At 29.5% G+C, this 27,010-nt stretch overlaps 1 protein-coding gene across 3 annotated transcripts in view; it reads right to left on the bottom strand.

Annotated features, from left to right (window-relative positions):
• LOC145285965 (ubiquitin carboxyl-terminal hydrolase 45-like) overlaps window positions 1–27,010 on the bottom strand; it is a 222,192-nt gene that overhangs the window by 57,934 nt on the left and 137,248 nt on the right. For 2 of the 3 annotated variants that reach the window (XM_080134492.1, XM_080134494.1), the window contains 3 exons: window positions 22,493–22,540; window positions 19,992–20,156; window positions 504–611 (listed from right to left, as the gene is read on the bottom strand). In XM_080134492.1, coding sequence (XP_079990618.1) covers window positions 504–611; window positions 19,992–20,156; window positions 22,493–22,540 — 321 coding nt within the window. The remainder of the gene's footprint in view (window positions 1–503; window positions 612–19,991; window positions 20,157–22,492; window positions 22,541–27,010) is intronic. The other variant, XM_080134493.1, reaches the window with a different exon arrangement.

Genomic DNA, 27,010 nt, shown 5'->3' with positions numbered 1-27,010 from the left:
GCATATTATGCAACCCTTGCTTCAGTATTAACTTCATTTTCTTTGCAGCTAGAATGACAGTCCATTCAAGACTGATAATGTTAACTTTTGATTTTCTTGATACACTTATGGCAGTTGACACAATGTTTTACCGTTTAAATATATTTTTCTAATTTCATTGTTTTATTTTCATACATATAAACAACAGCTTTGTGTACAAATTTTACGAGAAACGGATTAGGAGAAGGGGATAAATAAGTCAAAATATTCATTATTTGCATTTGGGTAAAAAAAAAAAAAAAAAAGGAGAGGCAGATAGAAAATAGAAAAATGGGGGGGGGGGTAAATAAATAAAGAACAAAAATCTAGAAAAATAAATTAAAAAAAAATTTTTTTTTTTTTCAAACTGAAGTGAAATTGGATGCAATAAATAAATTATAGAACAGAGAGAGAGAGAGGGGGGGGGGCAAGAGACTTTGTTGTCTGTAGCACAATAGACGAGCCAAAAGGCGTGAACAGCTGACCTGGTATCTGGTGTTGCAGTTAGCGCTAGAGCCGGCTGCAATCTCTGCTTTGAAAGCTTTTCTCCGCTCTTTAGTAAATATCCGCCAAACAAGGGAGCTGAGTTTTGCCTGCATATAATTCAAAACTAACAGTGAGACAGACAAATAGACAGACAGACACGGAAGACAGATCGGTGGAGTTATTTTCAATTTAATTGTTTACAGGCGCTATAAAAGCATTTATTAAAAAAAAAAAAAAAAAATCAGACTTTTAGTTACTGAAATCCCTAATTTATATAATAATAATACATGTTTGTATATACATTATCACCTTTCACACACAAAAAAATGTTTTTTAATGAGATTATCCAATCAGGAAAGTGACAATTGCTGATTAGTCTGACGTCATCAAGGTAAAACAGAAAAAACTGACTTCACCCATTTTAAAATAAATTGTTCCAAAATCAAAATCAAATTATTCCGCCCTATTGACTAAAACTAAAACAGTACAGTTTCAAATACATTTTGAAAAGTGATGTTTTTTTTATTGGTTTGAAAAATATTTAGCTGACAACTTTTTCTGAATATTTAGCGCTTTAACAGAATATTGTTTTAAAAAGATTTTAATTGTTACAATTTTAAATAAATAAAAGAAACATTTGTTTTATTGATTTATAAAAAAATATTTTAATGACAATTGTTTTATGGAAAAAAAAAAAAAAAGAAGAGTAATTCTTTCCTTACTTAACCCTGGCAGACATTGGTTATAATGAGCGTACTTTCTAATTTCTGGTGTAGTGCTACCAGAAACAGTGACAAGGCAAATCAGTTCCTTCACTTTTATTGTTCTTCAGTATTTCTACTGTAAAGCGATTTATTGACATAAAATATAAGGACATTATTGAAAAGTATACAATAAAAATTAAAATTATACAGATAAAAGTAGTTACACTTTTAATAACAAAATTTTAAAAACTAAGTTTTTATCTTAGTTGAAATTTTATAAGAAATATTTTTATAAAATTATAAAAATAAGTTTTTTCTTTTTTTTTTTTTAAATTTTAAAAATAAGTTTTTTAAGAAATATATGTTTATGAAAGTATAAAAATAAAATTATTGAAATCAAAATAACAAATAATTTAAAGGTGTGAGAGAAAAAAAGTAAAGAAACTGATTTGCCTTGTCATGGCTTTCGGTAGCACTACGTCGGAAATTAGGAAGTATATTAACTGACTATAACCCAGACATTTATTATAACAGTAAATTATACAGATTGATATGGAAAGCATCATGGAATTTCTATGGTATTCCAATAATAATTAATAATCTTGTATATTTTCTCCAGCACTCATGAACATTAACCCAGTCTAATAATGTTAAACCAGCAATGAAACTAGCATATACATACATTCTTATTGTCCTGTTCTAATCATTTCTTTTAGTAATGTTTTTGTTCCTTGTTCTGCTTACTTCAACAATCATCATTTTCCTTCTCTTTCTATCGAGCATACTGACAAACATCCGTTGTATTTTATATATATTCTATACTCTTATTATAACTGCTTATTTAGTATTGTTAACTTGGTATAATGTTGGGAGGGATGTGGAAATTTAAGGGTTACTTGTGTCATCTATAACTATAACGGTTTCATCTTCATAAATAAATGCTTGCATGATTATTAAACTGGGCTTGTGTCATAGAGAATTGGAGAAAAAGTATAGGTTATTTGGGTAATCCATAGTAATAAAAGTCTGATTTTTCATAAGTAAATGTACGTAGGGCAAGTTTTCTCATATATTAGATATTAGAAGTAAAACAACATTATAAAATGTAATTATATACAATGAAATAATTAAAAAAAAATGTTTAAGTTGATTAGTTTAATTATAGTCACCCAAACCAGTAAGGAATAAAATCAAGGAAAAGAATGAGTGAAGTGCAATTCCAATCTAACAGCCTTAAAGAGTTATCTCTCTTTGGCTGTTGATGTCAGTATAAGCTCTAAGCAATTGACATTACCGATAGATGGTGTGAAACTGCAGCGCCCCCTATATAAACTTTCACATATATAATTTATCAGAAATATTTATTTACAGTAAAATAAAATTTTATTTGTATCTGCTGTTAGTTTTTTTTTTTTTCCTTTTTTTTTTTTGTTTTTTTAACTTTTTATTAATATTTTGAAATGTTAATATTTAATGTTAACATATTTTGTATGCCTATAAATAAGTTGTTTTTTTTTTTTAAAGGTAATTACTAGACTTTAAAAAAATTTCTGAACAGATATTTTTTAAATTCATTTTTCTGCCCTGAAGATTTGGACAAATTAGTCAACAAAAAAAGATTTTTTAAAAGAAAAATGTTTTAAAATTCGAACTTTTTAGAAACAATATGTCTAAACCTAAAAATTGTGAATCATCATGGAAAAATGTGACTACTTTAAAAACAGGAGTCATTCTAGAGACACTGATAGCATTAGAAGACATGAATGTACAGGAGACCATTGTTAGTAATCCTAGAAGCTCCATAAGGTTGATTGCAAAACAACGTCATATATGAAAAGGAACAATCTGAAACTTTGTCCACAAAAAATCAGATACAAGTCTTATGTGATGAATAAAGATTATTTTACGTTAGAAAAGGTAAAAAAAAGAAGTACTGCACAAGACTCAACGAATGCAGAAATAGATGGTGAAACAGTTTTATGATCACAGGATCCCTAACATTTGATTTCTACACAAAGAAGATTGCAAATTGCATCGTTATGATGACTGAACTTATGCTTTCATAACCTGAAAGTTTCATCTCTCTGTTGCAGATGTTGACAGTGTGAGACTCTAAGACAGCAACCCCTGTCAAGCTAAGTTCATTTTAGTTGATGAAAAAAGATTTGTTATCACTTGATTACTGTCGACAAGCAATCAATACATGATTCTCTATGATTATTTCTCTCGTTCATGTTCATAAAATATGGGTATAGTAAGAACAGTTGGAAAAATTTAAAAAAAAAAAAAAAAAAATGTAAAAATAATCACACAATGTGAAAGGTTGTTTCATATTTGTAAGAGTGCAAGATGGCGATGGTAGTCTAGTTGTCATGATAAAGAAAGCCCATTTGTATCTTTAAAAAAATTTGCCCTTGTTAGATGCAATAAAAATACCCGAGTGAAAGTTTTAAAGAAAATATTTTACTAATATTATAATGATTAATTATAGGAAATACATAGTTTAACTGTACAAATTAAGTAGGAAAATGTCTAAACTTTGCTTTTATTAAGGACATAAAAGCTTACACTTCAAACACAAAAGGTTTCCACTCTAATAATATCCTTAGCTGAAACAAATATATTCAGAAAAAAAAAAAAAATGAAGTGAAATGAATTATATTCATGCCAATAATAGTGGAATAAAAAAACAAATAGGTTAGTCTGATTCAAATATCAACATATCATATGGATTTCTATTCAAATCTGACTTTGGAAATGCATCAACCCTAAACTAAAGACTTCACTGGAACTTTTATATTATGTTTTCTGAACACTTTTTTTAGCATTTTTCTAATCCAGGCATAAAATACACTTAAATATATTTTAATTTGTCCAGATTTCATATATATTATTATAGAGTCGTGATTCCAAAAGTAAAAAAAAAAAAAAAAAAAAAAAAAAAAAAAAGGTATTTAGGTGCCATCAGCTAGAATCGAAACCAAAACTGTAGCATTCGAAGCTGGTGATGTTACCACTGTACTAACATGACACACATAAACCGATTAAAAATAAACTAAGATTAATATACAAAATGTTTAACAATATTTTTCAATTTTGACTCATTTTTGACCCCTTAAAAACAATTTTGACCGACTAAAGGCCCATAAAAGAATGGTCCGTAAAAAAAAAAAAACAAAAAAAAAAACAATAATTTGAGGTCCCTGGCGCCACTCTGCAACTTTTAGTTTCGGAGGAGATAGAGTTTGAAAATATGGAGACCGACAGACAGATTGACAAACAGACAAACAGATCAACAGACATATAGCAATTTATATATTAGATTTCCGTATCCCCTATTTACTGTTTTTATCTCCTCCCCTTCTTTAATGATCTCAATTTTTTTATAGTGACCTACATAATATTCTACCCTTCTATTTTTCCCTTACATGTTTAACCTACTTTTAATTACTATTTACCATACTATTATATTCATTCTCATTTCATATCTAAATATCATTAAGCCAGTTTTTTCTATATTTGCATAATTCTGTCCCTTCTCTTCTGATGAGAAGCATTTAGCTTTGAAATGCCATGGCATAAAGAGTTTTTTTTTTCTTAATTTTCACCTTAACTTTTCCTTATTGTTCTGATGATGTAATAAAGATATATATAACTTATTCCTCATCTTTCATTTAATATATATATATATATATATATATATATATATATATATATATATATTACATACACACACATTAAATGAAGGATGAGGAATAAGTTACATATAACTTTACTATATCATATATATATATATATATATATATATATATATATATATATAATACACACGTCATTTGTTTATTTTTGTTTGTGATACTTATGAACAAATTCAATTATTTATATGAAAGTGGATTTTTTACCTAAACGCTAGTTAGCAAAATTTTTTTAACAATTTAGTGCCTCCAGATGGGGAGTGACATATATATTTTAAAAATTTAATTCTTTTGAAAGTGCTGTAAATAAAATAATAAAATGACATCTTAAAGAATGCAGTACATTCCAGCACTGGTGGGAGTTAGCTCAGTGACAGAGCTTAGGTTTCCAACTCTGGGGGTCCTAGTTTCGAATCTTGTTAGATTCAATCAGGCTGATTAGTCATAAATGATGAAACACATGTTAATGGATAATTAAATTTAATAGAAAAAAAAAGTGTGTGTGTGTGTTTTGCTAAAAGTGTGTGTGTGTGTGTGTGTGTTTTGCTAAAAGTGTGTGTGTGTGTGTGTATGTGTGCTTTGCTAAAAGTGTGTGTATGTGTGTATGTGTGTCTTTTGCTAAAAGTGTGTGTGTGTGTGTGTGTGCTTTGCTAAAAGTGTGTGTGTGTTTTGCTAAAAGTGTGTGTGTGTGTGTGTGTGTTTTGCTAAAAGTGTGTGTGTGTGTGTGTGTGTGCTTTGCTAAAAGTGTGTGTATGTGTGTCTTTTGCTAAAAAGTGTGTGTGTGTGTGTGTGTGCTTTGCTAAAAGTGTGTGTGTGTGTGTTTTGCTAAAAGTGTGTGTGTGTGTGCTTTGCTAAAAGTGTGTGTGTGTGTGGTTGTTTTTAAATTGGCTAAAAATAATGAATTTCTTTACATTCGACAAATAAAACACAGCCTTATGGAAAAACACAAAATCATATAGAATTATAGATGCTATTATAATTTTAATATTATTTTGAACAGTTCTCTTCTCTATATAAAAAAATAAATATGAAACCTTTACGAAAAACTGGACATCTTCACCTTTGTGTAACATTTATTCTTTATCTCAATGTGCAAGTCATTTTTTTTTTTTAAGTGAATGCATATGCATTCATCTCGTCATTAATTATTAAGAGGAAAATGGTTGCTTTAGCTAACCAAGTTTCATTCTTCTCAATCTGTAAAATAATTTATGAATATATAAGTGACCATATCTGTCTGTAGAACGGTCTCTATTAAACTACTCTGTCAATTTTTGGTCTACAGAATTGAAACTTGATATTTATATAGGGAAATTTATACCTGTGGAACAAATTCAATTTAGTCTTTAGCTGGTAAAAATAGCTGCTATGGGGTCAAAATTGGAAAAAATTGAAACTTGACAAGCATAAGTCAACTAAATGTGTTACTTCTACGCATGCGCAAATATATATTTATATATAATTTTATTTTTCAAGCTTTTATATGCTAGCTAACAGACTTAGCTCAGATGGTAACAGATAATGCTGAAGTGTTATATGTTTTGGATTCTGATTCTAGTTAATGGCACATAAATTATATTTTTATTTTAATTCTGGAAATTACAACTAAGTGAAAATGTCTCTGTGTGTCTGTGTACATTTCCCTACCAAATTACTGTCAATTTTCGGTCTAGAGACTCGAGATTTGACATAAGGAGTATTGAGATTTAGGAAAATCTTTTTAATTGGTTTTCGGCCAAACAATGATTTGACCTTTGAAAACTCTACCAAACTCCTCCACCAAAATTGGATCTAAACACTTGAAATTTTAAATGTAGGTTACTTGGACATGGGATCAAACTTTTTAATTTGATTTGAGCCCCCAAAAATAAATGTTCAGGGGTCAAAGTTTTTAAAATTTTACCTTTACAGTCTCTACCAAATTTCTGGTCTAAACATTTGAAATTTTACATAAAGAGTATTCAGAGATAAGGAAAGCCTTTTAATCGGTTTGGGTGTAAAATTTGAGCTGCCAAGGGGGGTAGAGTTAAAAAGATTTGACCTTTGCAGTGTCTAGCAAACTACTCAGGCAATTTTGGGTCTAAACATTTGAAATTTATACATAACGGGTATTCAGACATGCGGCAAGCATTTTAATCAGTTTTGGGGCGAAAATTTGGCTGCCAAAAGTTGAAAGAGTTGACCTTTCCAGATTCTACCAAATTCCTCCGCCAATTTTAGGTCTAAAGACTTGTAATTTTAGACGTAGGTAACTTGGACATGGGTAAAACTTTTTATTTTGATTTGAGACGAAAATGATAAATGGTAAGGGGTCAAAGTTTTAAAAAATTGACCTCTGTGGTTTCTACGAAATTTCATCAGACAAATTTTGGTCTAAACTTTTGAAATCTTACATAAAGTGTATTCACACGTAGGGCAAGTTATGAATAGTACATAGAGCCCAGGCAAAGCCGGGCTGAACCGCAAATACATGTGTGTGTGTGTGTGTGTGTGTAATAATCACAAGTATATATATATATATATATATATATATATATATATATATATATATATATATATTAATCACTAGAGAATTGGCTCTTTATAATAATAAATATGAAATCTGCATGAATTAAAATATAATATTTAAGTGTATTTCACAACCAGGCAACCCGGGTGGCCTACTAGTTTAAACTTCTTGCACACACATTGAAGTTCCAACCTGTTTTATGTGCAATATATGGTATAGTAATGTAGTTTAGGAAGAATAAAACATAGGCCTCAACAATGTTGGTAAGAGTATAATATATTTATTATGTGTGATATTATACAGTGAGAATTTGATTAGACATTGATTGATATGTTGTTTTTCTTATTCATTCCATACAAGGCATATTGCCACTTGTTCTTAAGTGGTTACTATTTGGGACCATGTCTACAGGGACACTATGTAGGGAGTTAAGCAGCAAGATACGTTTGCAGTACATTTAAATTTCTGCACATTAATGCAGTCAGAGAAGTAGGAAAAAGAGAGAGTGAATTCTCAAGTCTAGCAGTTTGAGGAAAGAAACTATTAGAGTAGAAAGCTTTCTGGCATCTAGAAGTCTCTACAATGTAAGGGTGGGATTTTGCTGTTTATTGTGTTAGTTGGGAGTATTTACGTCAAAAGCATAAAATTGTTACAAGTTCGTCAGAGGGAATTCGAATTAAGTAATCGTAAAACAGGCACAGAAATGCAATATTATGTGGGATGAAACCTATTAGATTGGAGACTCTGTTTTGGGACCATGTCTAAGAGGGAGAGGCCTCAACAATGTTGGTAAGAGTATAATATATTTATTATGTGTGATATTATACAGTGAGAATTTGATTAGACATTGATTGATATGTTGAGCTGCTAAAATTGATATGTTAAAAATAGAATTCGATAACATCAAACCTTGCCATTTATTTGGTAGATGCACCAGCCCAGATGTGGCAGCAACAATATGTATGAGCAATTGGTAGCTTTGCAAATACAGGATACTCTCAGATGAGAGTAATTTTCTAGCACAGTAAATTAGAAATGACATACATTGTTTCATCAGCAGCTATTGGACCTAATGACTATATATAAAGAGTGCGTGTAAATTATAATTTGGAAATTCTAGTTGGACAAAGATACAAACATACACTCTTTAATGTTACGCATTTCTTTTCATGTTCAGTTTCAATTATTTCTGATAAGAACCCCCCCTTTTTTTCCCCCCTTTATTCGTTTTATTAGTTCTAATTAGCTATTGATGAATAATATGTGTAAAAAAATTAAGTCAATTTGCTGTTTCAAAAAAATAAAGTTATATTTATATAAAACAACTATCGAGAACAGATATAGAAAATATTTGGCCAAACAAAATATCCATTGCTAAAACTCTCAGATGTTTAAACAATAAAAAAAAAATAATAAAAAAAACTTTCGATAACATCAAACCTTGCCATTTGATTCTAAAAATAAGTCTGAATTGAAATGCTTTTGTCCATTGGCAGATATAACTATGGCGATCCAAAAGACAAAATATTGATTCATATGAGGTTGAAAATTTGAACTCTTCTTTTTCTTAAGAGCAAAGAAAGAAGAAAAAAAAAAAAAAAAATTGTAGATTTATTATTTCTGATAACATTGTGAGAGCTAATGAGCATTGAACAAGACAAACCTAAAATCAACAAAGATGCATTTCATAAAGAGATTTTAAGATGTGTCCACACATCCATATGAGAGGTTCTGTCTGTCAGTTGGCCAGTTTGTCAGATTTCAGTTTGAAATAGAATTTTTGGCATTCTACACTATTGGGACGAAATTTCCGAAATCGTAATAGTGAATTCCACATGAAAACAAAGGTATCTACATATTCCTCATATTTTTAAGATGATTATCTCCAAAAATTATGAAAATCGATAAGGTAGAAAATTATTAAATAAAATAAAAATAGAATTTCATGAAAACGATCGTATGACACAGGAGAGTTCAAAATGGAGGTAATTTTCTGTTTCAGCTGCTACCATGATTAAAGTTGTTTTTTTTTAATAATTCAGTAATATTCAGGTAATTCCAACTGCATAATTTGGAAGCTATCATTGTAACTTATTAGAATTGACAAAAAGAAATAAGTTGAAGCGATTTTTTATCTGAAAACTCCATTTATTGACAAAATCTCGTCCCACTAGTGTAGAAGCACAGAATTTTTCATGCAAAATGCACATAATGAATAGATACATCTTACTTTAGATGTGCTAAAAAAAACGTTTTTGTTCTTCATTTGCTCTGTCATACAAAATTTGAAATAAAATTTATTTTTAGTCTATTATGCAACAGTAAAAAAAACAAAAGTTTTCTTCAGTTTATCATGCACAAGTTTCAAGAAAAAAATTTTGTCAATATGTCACACATGTTTTAAAAACTTTTTCATCAATCATAAATCTGGAATAAAAATTTTCTTTGGTCCATCACACAAATAGAGAGAATAAAATTTCCTTTGTTCTGTCACGCATATAGAGAGAATAAAATTTTCTTTGGTCCGTCACGCAAATAGAGAATAAAATTTTCTTTGGTCCGTCACGCAAATAGAGAGAATAAAATTTTCTTTGGCCCGTCACGCAAATAGTGAGAATAAAATTTTCTTTGGACCGTCACGCAAATAGAGAAAATAAAATTTTCTTTGGACCGTCACGCAAATAGAGAAAATAAAATTTTCTTTGGCCCGTCACGCAAATAGAGAAAATAAAATTTTCTTTGGACCGTCACGCAAATAGAGAAAATAAAATTTTCTTTGGCCCGTCACGCAAATAGAGAAAATAAAATTTTCTTTGGTCCATCACGCATATAGAGAGAATAAAATTTTCTTTGGTCTATCACGCATATATAGAGAATAAAATTTTCGGTGCTACAACCGACAGATCGATTTTTTTTTTTTTAAATATGTCGTTTTAAGCAAAAAATATATTACCTATTTAATTGCCACACCAAAAATAGTAATATATCCAAAAATTACCAAAAATCATTCAGTAGAAAGTTATTTATAGTTAAAAGTATTTTTTGCACAAAATTGGGTGAAAAAATTAAATGTTATAAAATAGACAGTAGACGGTTAAACGCAGGGGATATAACCCAGAAAATAATATTTTAGATTACTTGTGTCATGGCTGCAATGTTTGTTGTCTATAGCTATGGACGTTTTGTTTTTTTTTTTTTAAATAAAAAACACAATTGTTGTTCTACTCCATGAATTTTTGGATATATTACTATTTTCGACATGACAGTTAAGTATGTAGTATTGTTTTTGCTTAAAATGATACATTTAAAAAATTGATTTGTTGACTATAGTTTAACAAGCACCAAATTTTCTTCAATCTGTCAAACATAAGTTGAAATAGAAGTTATTTAGTATGTTATACATAAATTTCAAATAGTAGTTTTAAATGCTTATACGTCTACTAGATTTAAGCTTGAAACAACAATGTCATTAAATGCATAGATTGAGTAGACGCACCTTACGAGTAGATCCATTCTGGTTTTTGAAAATATAAATGCATTGAGATTAAAAAAAGTATTTTATTTGATGAAAAAATGTGCTTTCATTTGTGAAAATCATTTTCTTTTTAATTTTATTTAATTCAATTTTGATTGAAATTGTTAGATTTCATGTTTTTTTTTTGTTTTTTGTTTTTTTTAATTTTGTAGAAATCACCAAAGGTTTGCAAGTTAAAGTAAATAAGAAAACCTGTGACAAAAGACAGAATTGTGCAAGTGGAAAAAGCCAACTCCTTAATTCATGGTGGTGGTGGTGGTAGATAGTGAGGGGTCAAATGTATATCAAATGTAAAGAAAACATGCAATTTTGGAGAAAATAACAGAACAAAAAAAACAAAAACTTTTCAGCTCATGAATTAACCCTTCGAATGTCAGATTATTTTAGTTGACCTCCTCCACACACACTGCCAGTTTAAAACAATGTTCTTTTTTCAACACTCAAAACATAAAAAATTAAAATTTTTCAGTATTATCCATGCACCCTGCACTAATGTAATTCTCCTATAATAAATATTAATAAGAAGAATAAATATTATAAAAATAAGAGATTCTACTTTTTTTTAGATAAGTACACGTAAAAATATGGTAAAACGAAATTGAAAACAAAACGAAAAAACTTAATAGTTAGGATCACTTTCACAAATACATTTAACATAAAATGATCACTCATTTCTCCAGCATAAATGACATTTTTATGAATCTTAAAAATGCTATCTGGTCTGGAGATAGTGATCATTTAGAATTAAATCTACGCTCTAAATTCTAAAATAGTTTTTTTTTTACCCCCTACTTTACAATAAAGTTATATTTATATAAAACAACAATAGAGAACGGATACATAAAATATTTTGCCAAACAAAATATCCATTGCTAAAGTTCTCAGATGTTTAAACAATAAAAAAAAAAAAAAAAAATTTTAAAACAAAAAAACTTTTGATACTATCAAATATAACCTTGCAATTTGGTTCTAAAAATAAGTTGGAATTAATATGCTTTTGTCCATTGGCAGATACAACTATGGTGATCCGAAAGACAAAATATTGATTTTATTCTAAAAATAGTAGAATCTCATTGTTGCTGCTGTTGTTGACCTAGCAAAAAGAATATGGAAGCATTTAAACTGTTGAATAGAAACACATTTCTGGTTTGAAAGTTCTTAGCAATCCTCAAGTGTTAATAGACTGAAAATTTTATAAGCTATTTTCATCCAATAATTTAATAGAGATAAAACCAACATAAATTTTATAAAATTGTAGTTTTATAAAAATTTTGGTTCAATTACTGACTAAATGATACAGTAATAATTTAACTTTCCAAATACAATAAAAAGAAAATGAAAATAAAAAGATTCTCTGTCAACACCGGGTAGGAACAGTAAACCAATATATAAAGGTAAAACTAACACATTAATCATACTTTATCAGAAATCACCTTTTTTGTTTTGTCTTATTGATTCATGAAATATCACGACATCCTGAGTTATTTAATGATTCACTGAACACAAGTTGTTATTGTATGAAATTGTGGGTTATAACTTTTTCCAAAGTACATAAATGATTACAACAGATTGAACAGAATTTTAACTATATAATTGACAACTGTATTCATTATGATAATCATATATTGTTAAACTATACCCTTCATGATCAGAGGAAAGGTACATCACTGTGTTAGAAGTGTGATGTTGTATGGAGGTGAGTGCTGGGCCAACATCTGGTCCTTACTCGACAGTCTTTTATATAATGACAGAGCAAAGATCAGATGGATACGCACTTTTGAGTCAGATCAGGTCCAGCATATCAGCTCTAATACACCACTGACAAAATTGAATATATCAAAGCTTTAATGAACTCCTAATGATCTGTTAGCTATGCTATTTTCGGCCATGTTGAGCAACTTTTGGATAAGAAAATGCAGAGACCTTGAAAAGAAGTACAGAAAAGTTGGATGACCCAATAAAATTTGAATGCAGGCAAAAATGACCTTAGTTGATAGAATTTGAATTCTCATAACCACTAAGCTTGGAGACTGAGATAGCAGGCTGCAAGAAAATGCCAGACTTCTGGCCAATGGAAATAAGATAATAAAATGGATGATGATAGTGTCCCTTTTTTTTTTTTTTTTTTTTTTTTTTTTTTTTTTTTTTTTTTAAGTGAGTGAAATATCAAATGCATAAAGTGATATTATTCAGATCAGTTTTTATTACTGAAACTTATAATTGTTCTAATTTTGAAAGTTTTAAATTGTTAAAGCTGTTTAGATATGGAAGTGTGATTATAGTCAAGATTGTCTGCTCTTTTTGACTTCCGATTTCTAATGTCCATTTGGCTGGATAATTAGACATGGTTAACAGACATTCTTAACATGGGGAAAGGAAGGGGGATCTTCCATGTTATTCGAAAAGAGACCATATCTTGCTTGTCACCATAGTCCTTTATGTGGAGCGGAAAGTGGAAGTCAAAAAGAGCAAACAGTCTTGATTATAACCAAAAGTGTTAATACCAAGCGCCACTACAATCATAAAATTAGTTAGATTTTTAGCGTAAGCTTTGATAATAACGTTGGTATAAGGAAGAAGAAAGAGAAAAAAATGAATGTTAATAATTATAATTGGATTAATGAATTCATGCTTTTGACAGACACGAATAGCATAAAGCTGATACAAAAATGATATCAGAACAAATGATAAACACTGCCAGAACATAATTTCTGGTTGGATGTAAATTAAGCAAAACACTAAATAAGAAAAAGAAAAAAATAAAGCAGTTACACGTAGGAATTTTGGAAATTAGACGTGCACAAAGAAAAGTGACTAAACTATTATAAAAGGACTATCCTATCTCAATTATAGGAGCGTTCATTAAGCCAATAATAATTTTATGAGAAGTATGAGGAATGACTTAATTGAGAGCTTTAAAATAATTGAATTTCTGAATATTAATTTTTTTTTTTTTTTTTTTTTTTTAATTTCTTCTCCCCTTGCATTGGAAATTTGATAAGAATGATTACAAAAACTAAATCTACCACACAATTAGATGTTTTTCCTCTTAGAGTAGTATTTTTCAAACAAATTCTTAGATTTAAAAATAGGTGTACAGTTTTAAAGGAATTCAGAAATAATGATAAATCAAATTAATTTACAAGGGTATATTTTTAAGTATATCTGATGAAATATTGAAGTGAATTTCATCTGTATATTTAGATTATACATTTTGAGATTTACGTAAAAATTCCCAGATTGTTATCTGGGGGCAGATTTAAAACCACTGTGAGAAATGTACTTTCAGTGTTCATGAAGATGTGCATCTAAGAGAAGGAAAACTCTAATGCAAAACCTAAAGTCTACTGTCTGTTCTGCTGGGTGGCAATCGTTTGCATCAATTGAGTGTAGCAGTGAATCTAAAGAGTGGATGGTTCTACACATAGTCTTTACCACTATAAACAAATCATCTGTGTAGATTTCAAACAACTTAGTTGCTGTATGAAACTCATACATCGAAATCGACGGGGGAGTCCATTATATATGTGTATATGCATGATTTAAAAAAAAAAAATCTAATTTTATATTAAAACTCGAAATGAGATTGACAAAAATAAGAGATGTCCAAAGAGGTACAATAAGAGAAGTGAGAGGGGGGGGGCTGATTAACTTTTATAAAAAGTAAAAAAGGGGAGAAAATGGTATCATTTTTGCAACAGCAGGATTATTAATGATCACCAACAAAACATGAAAACAACTTCATTAATAAATTATTCAATAATATCATAAATATGAACACATACAATTATTTGATAAACAACCAATTTCGTTCAAGTGATAATATGTTAATAAATATGCATACAATACAGCATCATCATCAACAACAACAAAAAGAGAAAAGGGAGAAAGAAAGAAAAAAGGTAAAAAAAAAAAAAGAAAAAAAAAGAAAAAAAAAGAAAAAAAAGAAAAGTCAAAATTTTAAACTGCAACCAAATTAGATGAATCATTACAGTATCTCTACAAATACTACACTTCACCTTTTCTGTTTGTATTATTTAGATTCTTCAGACCACTGTTCTAATTCTTGAATGAGTGCAGTAGCCTGAAGAATCAAAATATGAATAATCGATCCTCATCTCAAAAATTCAGAAGCACCTTTTCTATTCTCGATCAATAAAGGAGAAATCCTTCTAAACCAAGAATATTTGTATTTTTGTTCCAATCCAAAGTGTCCCTGAGTATAATTGCTCTCATGGGGAGCCAGTTAATTAGGAATTCATAATAATAAAGTATTTTTTAATGTTACAGATATGCTAATATCATCTAATAAATAAGATGAATTTTTCAATAAACTGATTTTCATTCTTGTATATTTTAATTTCTGCAGATTTCGTATATATTATTATAGAGTCAGTTTTCTATTAATTCTTATATATTATAAAGTAGCGATTTCAAAAATAAATATATATATATATCATAGGACTTGGGTGCATCAGCTTTAATCGAAACTGAAACCAAAACTTATGAAGAATTCTTGCTAAAATTATTTATAAAAAAATAGATGACTATAATCGAAACCGAAACCAAAACTTATAAAGAATTCTTGTAAAATTATTTATTACAAGAAACGGAAGGTCATAACAATTAAACAACAGTCACTCAGAAGAAAAACAGATGTAAGCATGACACACAAAATAACACGTATGCTATTGTAATTATACAGATGAAAGATTTTTGGACAGCGCCAGATATGGACAGCTAGTAAATAATAAAAGCTGGAGTCATTTCTTAAAGGCATATCATCATTTAATGCAGAGAACCATTTATCCAAACAAATGTTTTACTTTTATAAATGAATTCTTTGAAAAAAAAGTAGTTGCATTATTTAACTAATATATCAGTGAAATGAATGGATTTTTCCATTTCACATGTTTTATTAGTTGTGGTCAACATATTTAATATTCAGGGAATGCTGGGAAAATCTGTTTTATATATATTTTTTGTTGTTTTTTTGTTATTGGCAATAATGTATTGTTGTTATTGGCAATAATGTATTGTTGTTTGTTTGTTATTGGCAATAATGACAAATGAACAAATTCAGAGCATTTCCTAAACGCTATGAAGGAGAGTTTTCCATTACACAATGTGTCAACACCTCCCTCCACCATCACCACCAGATATGGAGATTGTCTATACTTATAAAATACTAGCAGGCCACCCGGCGTTGCCCAGTCATAAGATACGCTTAAATATGGTATTTTATTTCATGCAGATTACATATTTATTATTATAGCGACAATTCTCTATTGATTATTATATTGTACCTAATATATAGTACTGACATTAAAACTATATATATATATATATATATATATATATATATGACTTGAGTGCCATCAGCTAAAATTGAAACCAAAACATACAACTCTATACCCTCATTTCTTAGCCTCTGAGCCACTCTTATACGCATATACACATATAAATTTACTTGTTATCCCATTTTTAAAAGATGGAATCATCCCCGATCGTTGAAGATTCAAGCAAAGGTGCAAGTTTCACACTTTTATAATTTATATAGATAATTACATATGTGTGTGTGCATGTTCCAATCAACTTACAAAATGAAAAACCTCAAACGAATATGAATTTTACATACATTTCAAGAGTAAGAATTTTAACAACTTTCATAAATGATTCCCTATTTGATTACTCTCCACGAGGGCAGAATTAAACACTGGTTGATTTTCAATGTGTGCAAAATTCAGCTTTCAAAATGGGGTACTCTGAATTGAGACAAAAAATAAAATTTGCCCGTATCAAGAAGAATTCCTTCTTCACTGAACAAGGACAGAACAGATAAAGTGTAGTATTTTCATAAATGAGTCATCTCAAAAGAAATATAGCAACAAAAAAATAAAATAACATTGCTAATTTATAATACATAGGAATAAATTCACAATTTAACATGGAGCAAAGAAGTCAATATTATACTAGTAACAATAATAAAAGGAAATAAATCATATGATTGAAATACATGTCACAAGGAAAGAAGTGTTCCATAAGCCATTCTATGCCAGATTATCCAAGTTTTTATTTTTGGCTGAAGAGTTCAATATCAGAGGAGATTAAAAAAAAAAGCCTGCATTTCTCAAAGTAAAACAATTGAAAATTGAGAAAATAATAGTTTGAATCTTGAGTTTTCACATACTGATTGGAAATCAATTTCTGTAGTTAACTTTATATGAGTTTTTCTCATACAAATTTAATACATAATCAAATTACATAAAATTCATTTTATATTATCATTTACTTATATATAGAGGATGGCCCCAAAATGCAGTAACTTTTTAACAATAAAACCAATAGTGATGGAAGAAAAACATTTTATTCATAGAAATTGAAACCTTAAAACATGATATTTAAGAAACAATGTAATTTTCATTCTTTAAAAATCACGTCCTGTAGATGGCATCCACCTGTATGAATGCATTCTTAAAATCTGCTGTTGAGATTCCTCATAGCCTGTTGCAACATCTCAGTTGGGATACTGTGAATTTCATGTCAAATTCTGTTTTAACTCATCCAGCGTTCTTGATAAAGTTGTGTTAAACTTTACTCTTGAAATAGCCATACAGGAAAAAAAAAACCCAGATAAATCTGATAATCTAGGCGGCCAGACATTACCGAATCTTGAGATCACACAGTTACTGAACAATTCTCGAATAGCCTTCAATGACTGACATTGTTCCATCCTGTTGAAATCAGATTTTTTAATCGTGTGGAAAATTTTTCAATTTAGGTTGTAATATCTTTGTGTAACGATTCACAGTAACAGGACCTGAGATCCCCTGTTCATTAAAAAAAAAAAAAAAAAAAAAAAAGGTCTGATGATTCTATGCAATAAAACAACACACCCTACTGTTACCTTGTGTGTAAAAGATGCTCATGAATATCATTAGAATTTCTGTCTGCCCAGTAACGATAGTTCTGCTTATTTACGTAATTCTGCAAGATGAAAATAGGCTTCATCTGACATCCATAACTTGCTTAGAAATTCATTGTCATTCTTTATTCTCGTTATCATTTTTTGACAGAAATTCTAATCACAGCTGATAAGTTTTTTCCTTCAGTTGTTGCACTATCTTGTATGAATGAAATTTCAAATCTAAAGTAAGAATTCTGCAAACATTTCAACCACAGCTGCTTACTTACAAAGTGAATACTGTAGGCTCCGCAAGACAAACCTGCATACAAGGTCAATGTTCTGTGGAGTACGAGCACGTCTCGATCTTCCTGTTAGTGTCTTCTTTAGGGCAGTTCCAGTCTCTTCAAAGTTAATAAGCCAACATTTTTATTGCATGTTTTGATGGAATAGCACCATGTCATTGTTATAAAAACATCGGAACTCCCTCTGTGCAACAGTCAAACTATCATTAAACTTTTATTAAACAATCTTATTGTTAATGCTCCCTGTTGTCTGTTCCACTGATCTATGGTTACTAAAATGACGAAATGTTTACTTGCTCAACTTCACTGACTTGCAGTGTTGCCACTTGTGGATGCTTGGCAATACGCACTTCAAAAATTCACGTATTTTGGGGGTCACCCTATATATTATAATATATATATATATATATATATATATATATATGTGTGTGTTTTATTTTTTTATTACCGTTTTATCTGTTTGGTTACATATGTTTTGGATGCTCGACCATGTTTATGATCTAACAGCCTCGCCAGACCTTACAGAAATGGTAAAAATAAAACACATATTTGCTCTGCAATAGTATTAAGCACTCTCTTCAGGTTTTTACTAATTATCAGTTTTACCATATATATATATATATATATATATATATATATATATATGAAATTTAAAATGGAGGTGGAGAGACTAGAGGTTTGATGTTTCGCCCGTCTTATGCCTGCTTTCTCAAGAGGGATGATCAATTTAGAAAACATGCATGAGACGGGCGAAACGTCGAGCCTCTACGTCTCTCTGCCTCCATGTTAAATTTCATATCAAATTTTTTCTATTTTAATAATTATATATTATATTATATTATATATTAGTAATATAAAAACATACAACTAGACAAACTACTGCAATTTATGTTATTAGGCTCATTTTATACCAATCTAATTCATGATGACAATGAAAGTTTGGTTTAAAACAAAGGTTGGCTATAAATATACAAACAAAAATGAATTGAAGAAAAACAGATGGAAATTTATTCAATAAGTTACATCTAAACAAGTAACAGATTTGGCAATAAACCTTGAACAGACATCAGCAGGGAGGTGACAGTGGCTCAGTAGTTAACAATGTGCACTGACAACCTGGGTGTACTAAATTCAAACCAAATTCATTCTGCGGAAACACTTTCATTTAGGGGTGTTGGCAACCTTCATCGATATACTTCTAGAAAAAAGTCTTAATAGAAAAATATCGAGAAAACCAATACCAAAAAGTCATCAGTAATGATCATCATCATGCTTTAACAGCAGCAGTGACAGAAGACCACAAACAATAAAAATATGTTCGCTTCTTGACAAATTTGCATTCTAATTGATTGTCATGAAGATGAGTGGAATGATAGGCTCCCGCCACGCGAGATATCCTCAAAAGTCTTGATCTGTTAATGATGTGCTACATTCTTGGCCATCATAAATTGACTTTACAAGCGATTTTCTATCGTCCTTGTTCATGGAAATGCCCTGAGCCTGCTCTAACCCTGCTAAGCCAGCAGGACATCCAATAAAACTCTTTGATATCTGCATATTGATTTTGAAAAAGGACATTTTATCAATTAACTATTATTTGATGTCAGTGACTGAAAAATTAATTATACCTGGAAAGAAAACAAGTTTATTCTATTTTCTTCATGAGTTTTAAAAGAAATATGAGAAACTTATAATTAAAAACGGAATAAAAAGAGCATATTAATTAAATCAATTATTTTTCTTTTCAATAACCAACACAAACCACAGCAATTAAATTCTAATAAACTCATAATTTATAACAGCTGCGTAAAAACTAACGAAAATGTTTGTCCTACCATGGCTTGGGTGTTTTCTTCTGACTGATCGTCATCAGTACTATCATCGGAAATTTCAGAGCAGCTATCTGTTCCCAATGGCTGCCAACCGGGAAGACTAAGTGACGCACTTTTTCTGTTGCCATCTTTCAAGATATTCTCCAGACCATGAGTTTGACTTAAATTCTGGACAATCAGAAAAGACAAGACATATGTTATGATGAAATAGACGCTGAGAATTTATTAAAACTTTCAATTCTTTAATCTTTTTTTTTTTTTTATTTTTAGCAATTATGAAAGTTTATAAATTATTACAATAGAAAAATGCGAACATAAAAAGTAATATGATTAAGCTTAAACATGGAAAAGTAAAGGACTAGTTGTTAAAACTGGAAAAGAAATGTACAAGATATTCTAGTAAAAAATATAATAAATTTATAACTTAAAATATTGCAGGATTAAGAATTTATTAGGTATGGGTAAAATGAATACCGATGCTCAAAATGTATAAACATTTTGACCACTCCCTTTACTTAAAAATTCACCAAAAATCCGGAAATTAACCAATTTTAATGAAATTTTCAGTATTTATCAAATAATGATCGTGGAATATAATGAACTAATTATTTTTATTTAAATCTCAGTGAAAATGTATTGTTTTATTTAAACAAAAAATACCTTATGGTTTTCAGTAGTAAATAAAAAACGCAAGAATTTAGTTTTACTTTTTTTTATATAAAGCATCGTAATTTGTAACAATAATAAAAAAAATAATTTTTACAGGAACATTACGAAAAAAGCCCCTAAAGTCCGTATTAATGAATTTGATATAACTCGAAGAAAAATGAATTTCTCAAACTACTGATATCACCATTGAATTAAGCATTGTTTATTTAATATTTTCACATACAAAAAAAATTATAATAGCAAAAATATTTCTACTTTTTTTTTTTTAAATTACAGATTTCACATAGTTTTTATATGCAAGATATTAATAATTTCCTTGCTCGCAAGAATGTGAAACTTTCGGCATAACATAATTTTTATATAATCTTGAACAATAATTAAAAAAACAAATTAATTTAAAAACAGGAACATAAAAAATAATTAAATTAAAAAAATGATAAAAATTGATACAAACATTCAGAATAGGAATGTATGGATGCACGTCTAGGAAAAAAAAAAAAGAAATCTGACACCCCTACCTCCTTTTACTATCATGACATCATTTTGAAACAGCATTTCGATTGGGTGAAATTTTGGGCCTCCTTATAATCGTGTTTACAAAATTTTAGTTTGTTGCATTTTTGGCGAACGGTAAATTACTTGCTTTTTGAGGGTTAATTAAGTTATTTGTTTTTTTTTTTTTTATTTAATCCAATATCTTAGGATTTTATTTTAATAATTATCTTTGAAATAGACCCAGAAAACTAATATTTATCTTTAAAGGATTTTTACAATGAATTTATTTAACTTCAAAATTTAGCTGAATTGGTTAGCTTGCCGTGAAAACATTTTTCATAACTTTTTTTTCACGTGTACAAATGTTTTTCTTTTAGGAAATTAACTTAGTTTTAATCTTTCAAATACAATCCAAAAGCAGTTGAAAACCTACAAAAAAATTATGATTGGTTTTCAAAATAGGTCCCCCTATTTTTGCCCGTACCTAGAATTTATTATATAATGTTATAAATTGAATTTTTTAAAAAAAATTCTTATTTTAATTAAGAATTATTGAAATTAATTTAATTTTTTAAGAATTATTGAAAACACTTTTTGTGCACTTTTTTAAAAAGAAGTGTTGAAAACACTTAAAAATCTTTTTAAACTATTTTGGAAATATATATTTGATAAACTTTTTGTGATGTTTAAAATTTTGTTATTTTGATTTCAATAATTTATTTATTAATAAGTTTATTTTTTATACTTCCATAATCATATATTTATGATATAAATTAAAAAAAAAAAGGATTTTTATAATTTCACAAACATTTCTTATAAAATTTCAAATAAAATAAAAAATTTTTAATTTCGTTAAAAGTGCAAATAAAGACTAATTGTATTATTTTTATAATTTTGTTAATTTTTATTGTATATTTTTTCAATAATGTTCATTTTTCATATTTTATTACAATAAATCGCATCACAGTAGAAATACAGAAAAAAATAAAAGTGAAGGAATTGATTTGCCTTGTTACCGCATCTGGTAGCAGCTATGCTAGAAGTTAGGAATACGGTAGCTGACTATAAGCAGAATTTCCCACCTGTAGAATATGTTGCTACAAGACTGCTTCCCTGAAGTTTTTGACTTTGTAGGACATGATTGAGTTTTTCAAAGAGAAAGAAAAAAAAAACAACAATGTTTGGTGGATTTTTGGTCAGAAAGTGTATATCATCATGATCTGGTAGTACAAGAAAATAATAATGTGTAAGTCACGTATAAGTGAGAAAACCAGACATACATGCATGAAGTTTTTACATAATTTTATTGATACGGATGATGAATTGGATATAAAACAAACCTGCAAGACAGCATTGAAGAAACAAGTATTGCCAAGATTACTGAGGCCCTAAAATAAAATAAAAAAAATAAATATTAATATTTGGTAGAATTTTCTTTTTAAAGATTACACATTCACTTTATAACTAGGTTGTTGCCTGTGGCTCAACCATAATACATTTATGAACTGTGGAAATATTTTTACTTCTCTATCCATAATTAGCAAAGAAAAAAATAAATTTAAAAAAAATAAATAAATAAAAAAGAGATTGGGGTAAAATAAAAATTATTATATGCATAAAAAGTATACCCATGGACATGCATGTTTCTAGCTGTTATTTATTATTTTCCGCTACCTTAGCATTTTTTTTAAAGAGCTATAAGCTCTTTTTACTTTCTATATAAATTCATATTCCTGTCTGTTTGTTTGTTTGTCCACAATTTGATTAATATATACAAACGATCCATTACTTACTTATTTTCATACTGAAAACTTACTTGCATAAACTTTATTTCATTTACAATTGATTTCATTTATTTCTATATATAGTATGATTCTTGCAAAATATACGCTCATTTGTATAATACATTAAGGAAAATCGATTTTACTAAATAGCTGTATGTTAGTTACCGTTTATAGTGCGAGAACTGTTTTAAGTGTTCTATTTAAGATTGTTATTGCAAGTTGATTTATATTGATAATATATTAAATTTATTTTGAATTATTATTACCGACCTTGATTTTTTTTAGAAACTGGTTTCAAGTTATTTCCCTTGGATGCCACCTGTTGATTTAAAAAGCACTTATGGCTGTGTGGGGAAAATAATGTGTTTGTAAGTTTTTGCCTTCTTCCCCTCTTTTGTGTTTCACATTCGCACCCAGACACTGCAGCTCATTTTTTTATTTTGGTCACACGAGCACTCCCTGCTATTTTGATTGAAAGAAGCTTTAGTTTTTATTCACTTATAGCTTCTTCTCTTTGTATCTCTTTTGTCGAAATATCTGATGGAGAGAGTGTCACATACATTTTTTTTTTTTTTTGGAATGATTACATTTTCATGTTTTTATTTATTCGTTTATTTTTGAAATTGTTGTGGGGATATCGATGTTGCCCACAATGATCAAAAAGTGATCAATATCTTTAGTACAGCAGGTGTGTTCTAAACGGAATTTCATGTCAACCTGGGCAATGCCAAGTATCCATGCTAGTTATATATATATATATATATATATATATATATATATATATATATATATATATATACATATATATTTTTTGTATCCATGGTAAAAACAAGGACAGAAGGAAAACATTCGATGGAGGTTGAAAAAAAAAGTTAGATAAATAAGGGGATAGAGTCGGCCGACAGGTTTCGCCCTCACTTTTCAAAGCCGAATCAAGGATTTCTTTTTTTTTTTTGTATAGGGAAACGAAAATCAAACTATTGGAAAGAAAAAAAAAATTGGGGCAACGACTAAAATAAATCTGTCATTATGATAATTGTACAGTGGGTAGGAAATGCCTTAGAGTCTAATCACGTCCAAACCCAAAAGACAATGCCTCTGCTTACAGAGAGAAGGTCTCATTAAATGGACATGAATAGTCTCCAAAATCTTCAGATGAAATAAGTGAACGTGACTTAGAATAGAAAATGAGACACTGCTGAGATTCATTGCACATCGCGAGTTTTTAAGCAAATGGTCCGTTATAGCAGAACCATACATATTACTCAAGGTGTCCGTTGGTCAGTAGATTAATTCCGGATTTTATTGGGTACATGTTGTTGGACATGACATCTAACCTAAGGGTTGTTCTGCTAACGTCATTGGCATTGTAACTACATTTAAATTAATAAATGACATCATTCATATGATGGGGTAGGGCAGAATGTTCTTTCGAGAGGATGGCAATAATGGTTTTGTTGAAAACACCACATGTACATTGGAGGTAAAATAGCAATTTTTAGTGGCTGAACTAATCTGTTTGGCGAATTTTTCACTTATTGTCCCTAACCAAGGTAAACAAATATAAATCGGACATTTAGCCACCATCTTAGTTTTATTTGAGAAAAATTGTTTATTTTCCTTATTTTTATTTTTTTTATAAATAATTTTATCAAGAATTCTTCATAAGTTTTCGTCTTGGTTATAGCTAAACAAAGTAAAGTTATATATATATATATATATATATATATATAACTTTACTTTGTTTAGCTATAATCAAGACCATCGCGCCTTTAACATTTCCTGTCTGGGTCATTTTGACATTTGTTTCTCTATTTATATTTAACTCCATCACCATTTTTTTTTTTTTCTCCCCTTTTTCTTCCTTGATCTTTCTTATTTATATTTATATCTCGGCAGTAGAATGAAAAGCCTATCTTATTTTTCTTTTATTAATATTATTGGAATTTTTTTCCTTTTTTCCTTGTACACATTTTTGTGAATTTTTCCATGGATTTTTGCCTTTGGATTATTATATATATTATTACAAATCCATTGTGTAACAAATATCGCATGGCTTTTCCCAAGAAAAATAAAAATAAAAATACAAAATATCTCAGGGAAATTTTGATAGGCGTTAAAAATAATTATTACATATTTGTTGGGGTGGCACCCCTACAGATTCTGACAATGGACTATTCCTAACGTTACTTCCGATAACCAGTTACCTTTCTGTATTTTCTGTTAATATATATTTTATTTCTAAGCCTTCTCATTCTTCTTTCAACATTAAGCCACATCAATTTTTAAGTTCAAGTAAAAAAAAAATGCAGCTAAATACCATTTTCGTATTATTTACATAACACTTTTCAGGTATATCTTATTGAACTCGGAAATCTACACGAAATTTCAAACGGAACCGTTCATTTAACATTCTCAGCCACGATTGGGTAGCATGCTCTCATTCCATAAGTGATGACAGGGTAGAAGTCCCAAGTATTTTATTCGCTATGCTGCATAGCATAGTGGACAAAGTACATAACATAATGTAATGATACTCTTCTAGCGGTTGAAGGTTTAATTTTCAATGTAGGCGACACTCAAAATACAATTGCAAATTACTTAAAACCTCTACACAGTTATGGCTGACAGCATGCCCTCTCCTGTAGATTAAATAAAGGGTTCTATTTGAAATTCAATGCCGATTCCCCAAGTTCGGTAAGATACACCCGGAGAAGGTCAGAGGTTACATCGATAAAAACATGAAAATAACACACGTGATGAGAACAGCAATGCAAATAATACAAATCAATCCTCATCTCAAAAACCCAGAAACATAATACTATGCAATTTTTTTTTAATTGCATTTTTTGTTACTGGTTGTAATGTTAATAATTTTCTACGATTTTACGTAACTTAAAAAAAAAAAAATTACTGAATGATTTTCATGTCATCTAATAAGATTTTTTTACTATTTCTTAGGAGTCTATTTCATTTTAATCACGTGGACGTCACTATCAGAGTTTAGGTGATGAATCATAGATGTTGCTAACATCATCATCCTCCTAACCAAGGTCATGTTTACAGTCATTTAATTTTTTTTTTTCGTTTACAAAGGAGTCACTATTTATCAAGACCTGAAGGCCACTAGAGGATAAGAGTTAATGAGTATATGGTCGTTACTGAGACAAAAGCATAGTGATTGTTAGCAGTGTAAATTAGGTATAATTTGATTATTTAAGGAGACAACTCAACAAGAACTTTTTTTTTTAAAACTGTTTTTTCACCCCCATAGAAGGTACAAAACCATTTAGTCATGAGGGGCTACTATTTGGGATCAGATTTGCAGGGATACTATGTACGGAGTTTGGCAGCAAAATGTCTGTTACATTACACTTGAATTTCTGCATGTCAGTACAGTCAGGGAAGCAGGAGTCCCGGGGGGGGGGGGAGAATTCCAAAGTGCAGTAGTCCAAGTGAAAAAGCTATTTGAGTAGAAGGCTTTACGGCATCTAGGAATCTCTAGTGTAGGGGTGGGATTTTGCTGCTTGTCTGGTTTGCGGAGAGTATTGTCGACAAATGCTTTGAGTTCATCGGAGCACTTACATTGAATATACTTGTAAAGCAGGCATAAGTATGCTAGATTTGAACGATAGGACAGAGGTTAGAGTTTAGTTGATAGTGCAGGGTCTATTAGGTTGGCGATTCATTTTTGAATCCTGTCGAGAAGCAAGAGACTAATAGCAGATGCACCAGCTCAGATGTGGCAACAATATTCGATGCATATGAGAACAGTGGCCTTGTAGAGATACAGGATACTCTCAGGTATGAGTAGCCTTTTAGCACAGTAGAGAGAGCCCACCTTCTTCGTAGCAGCCTTGGCAATTACCTCAATGTGTTTGTTCTAATTCATGTTAATGTTAACTCTAGAAGCTTGAGCGAAGTACTTTCAGGCAATATATCATCAGTCATGACAATTGGCAGTTCAGAAAGTTTCTTGTAATTATTTAAAAAAAAAAAAAGCTTAGTCTTACCTACCAGTTATGGCCCCATTCCACTACAGACTGGAGATCTTCCTCTAGAGTTTTAGCCATT

This window comes from Euprymna scolopes, chromosome 10, assembly GCF_053919585.1.
Source record: "Euprymna scolopes isolate OS-2025 chromosome 10, ASM5391958v1, whole genome shotgun sequence".
Lineage (NCBI taxonomy): Eukaryota > Metazoa > Mollusca > Cephalopoda > Sepiida > Sepiolidae > Euprymna > Euprymna scolopes.
This window is presented reverse-complemented; position numbering and strand designations above follow the sequence as displayed.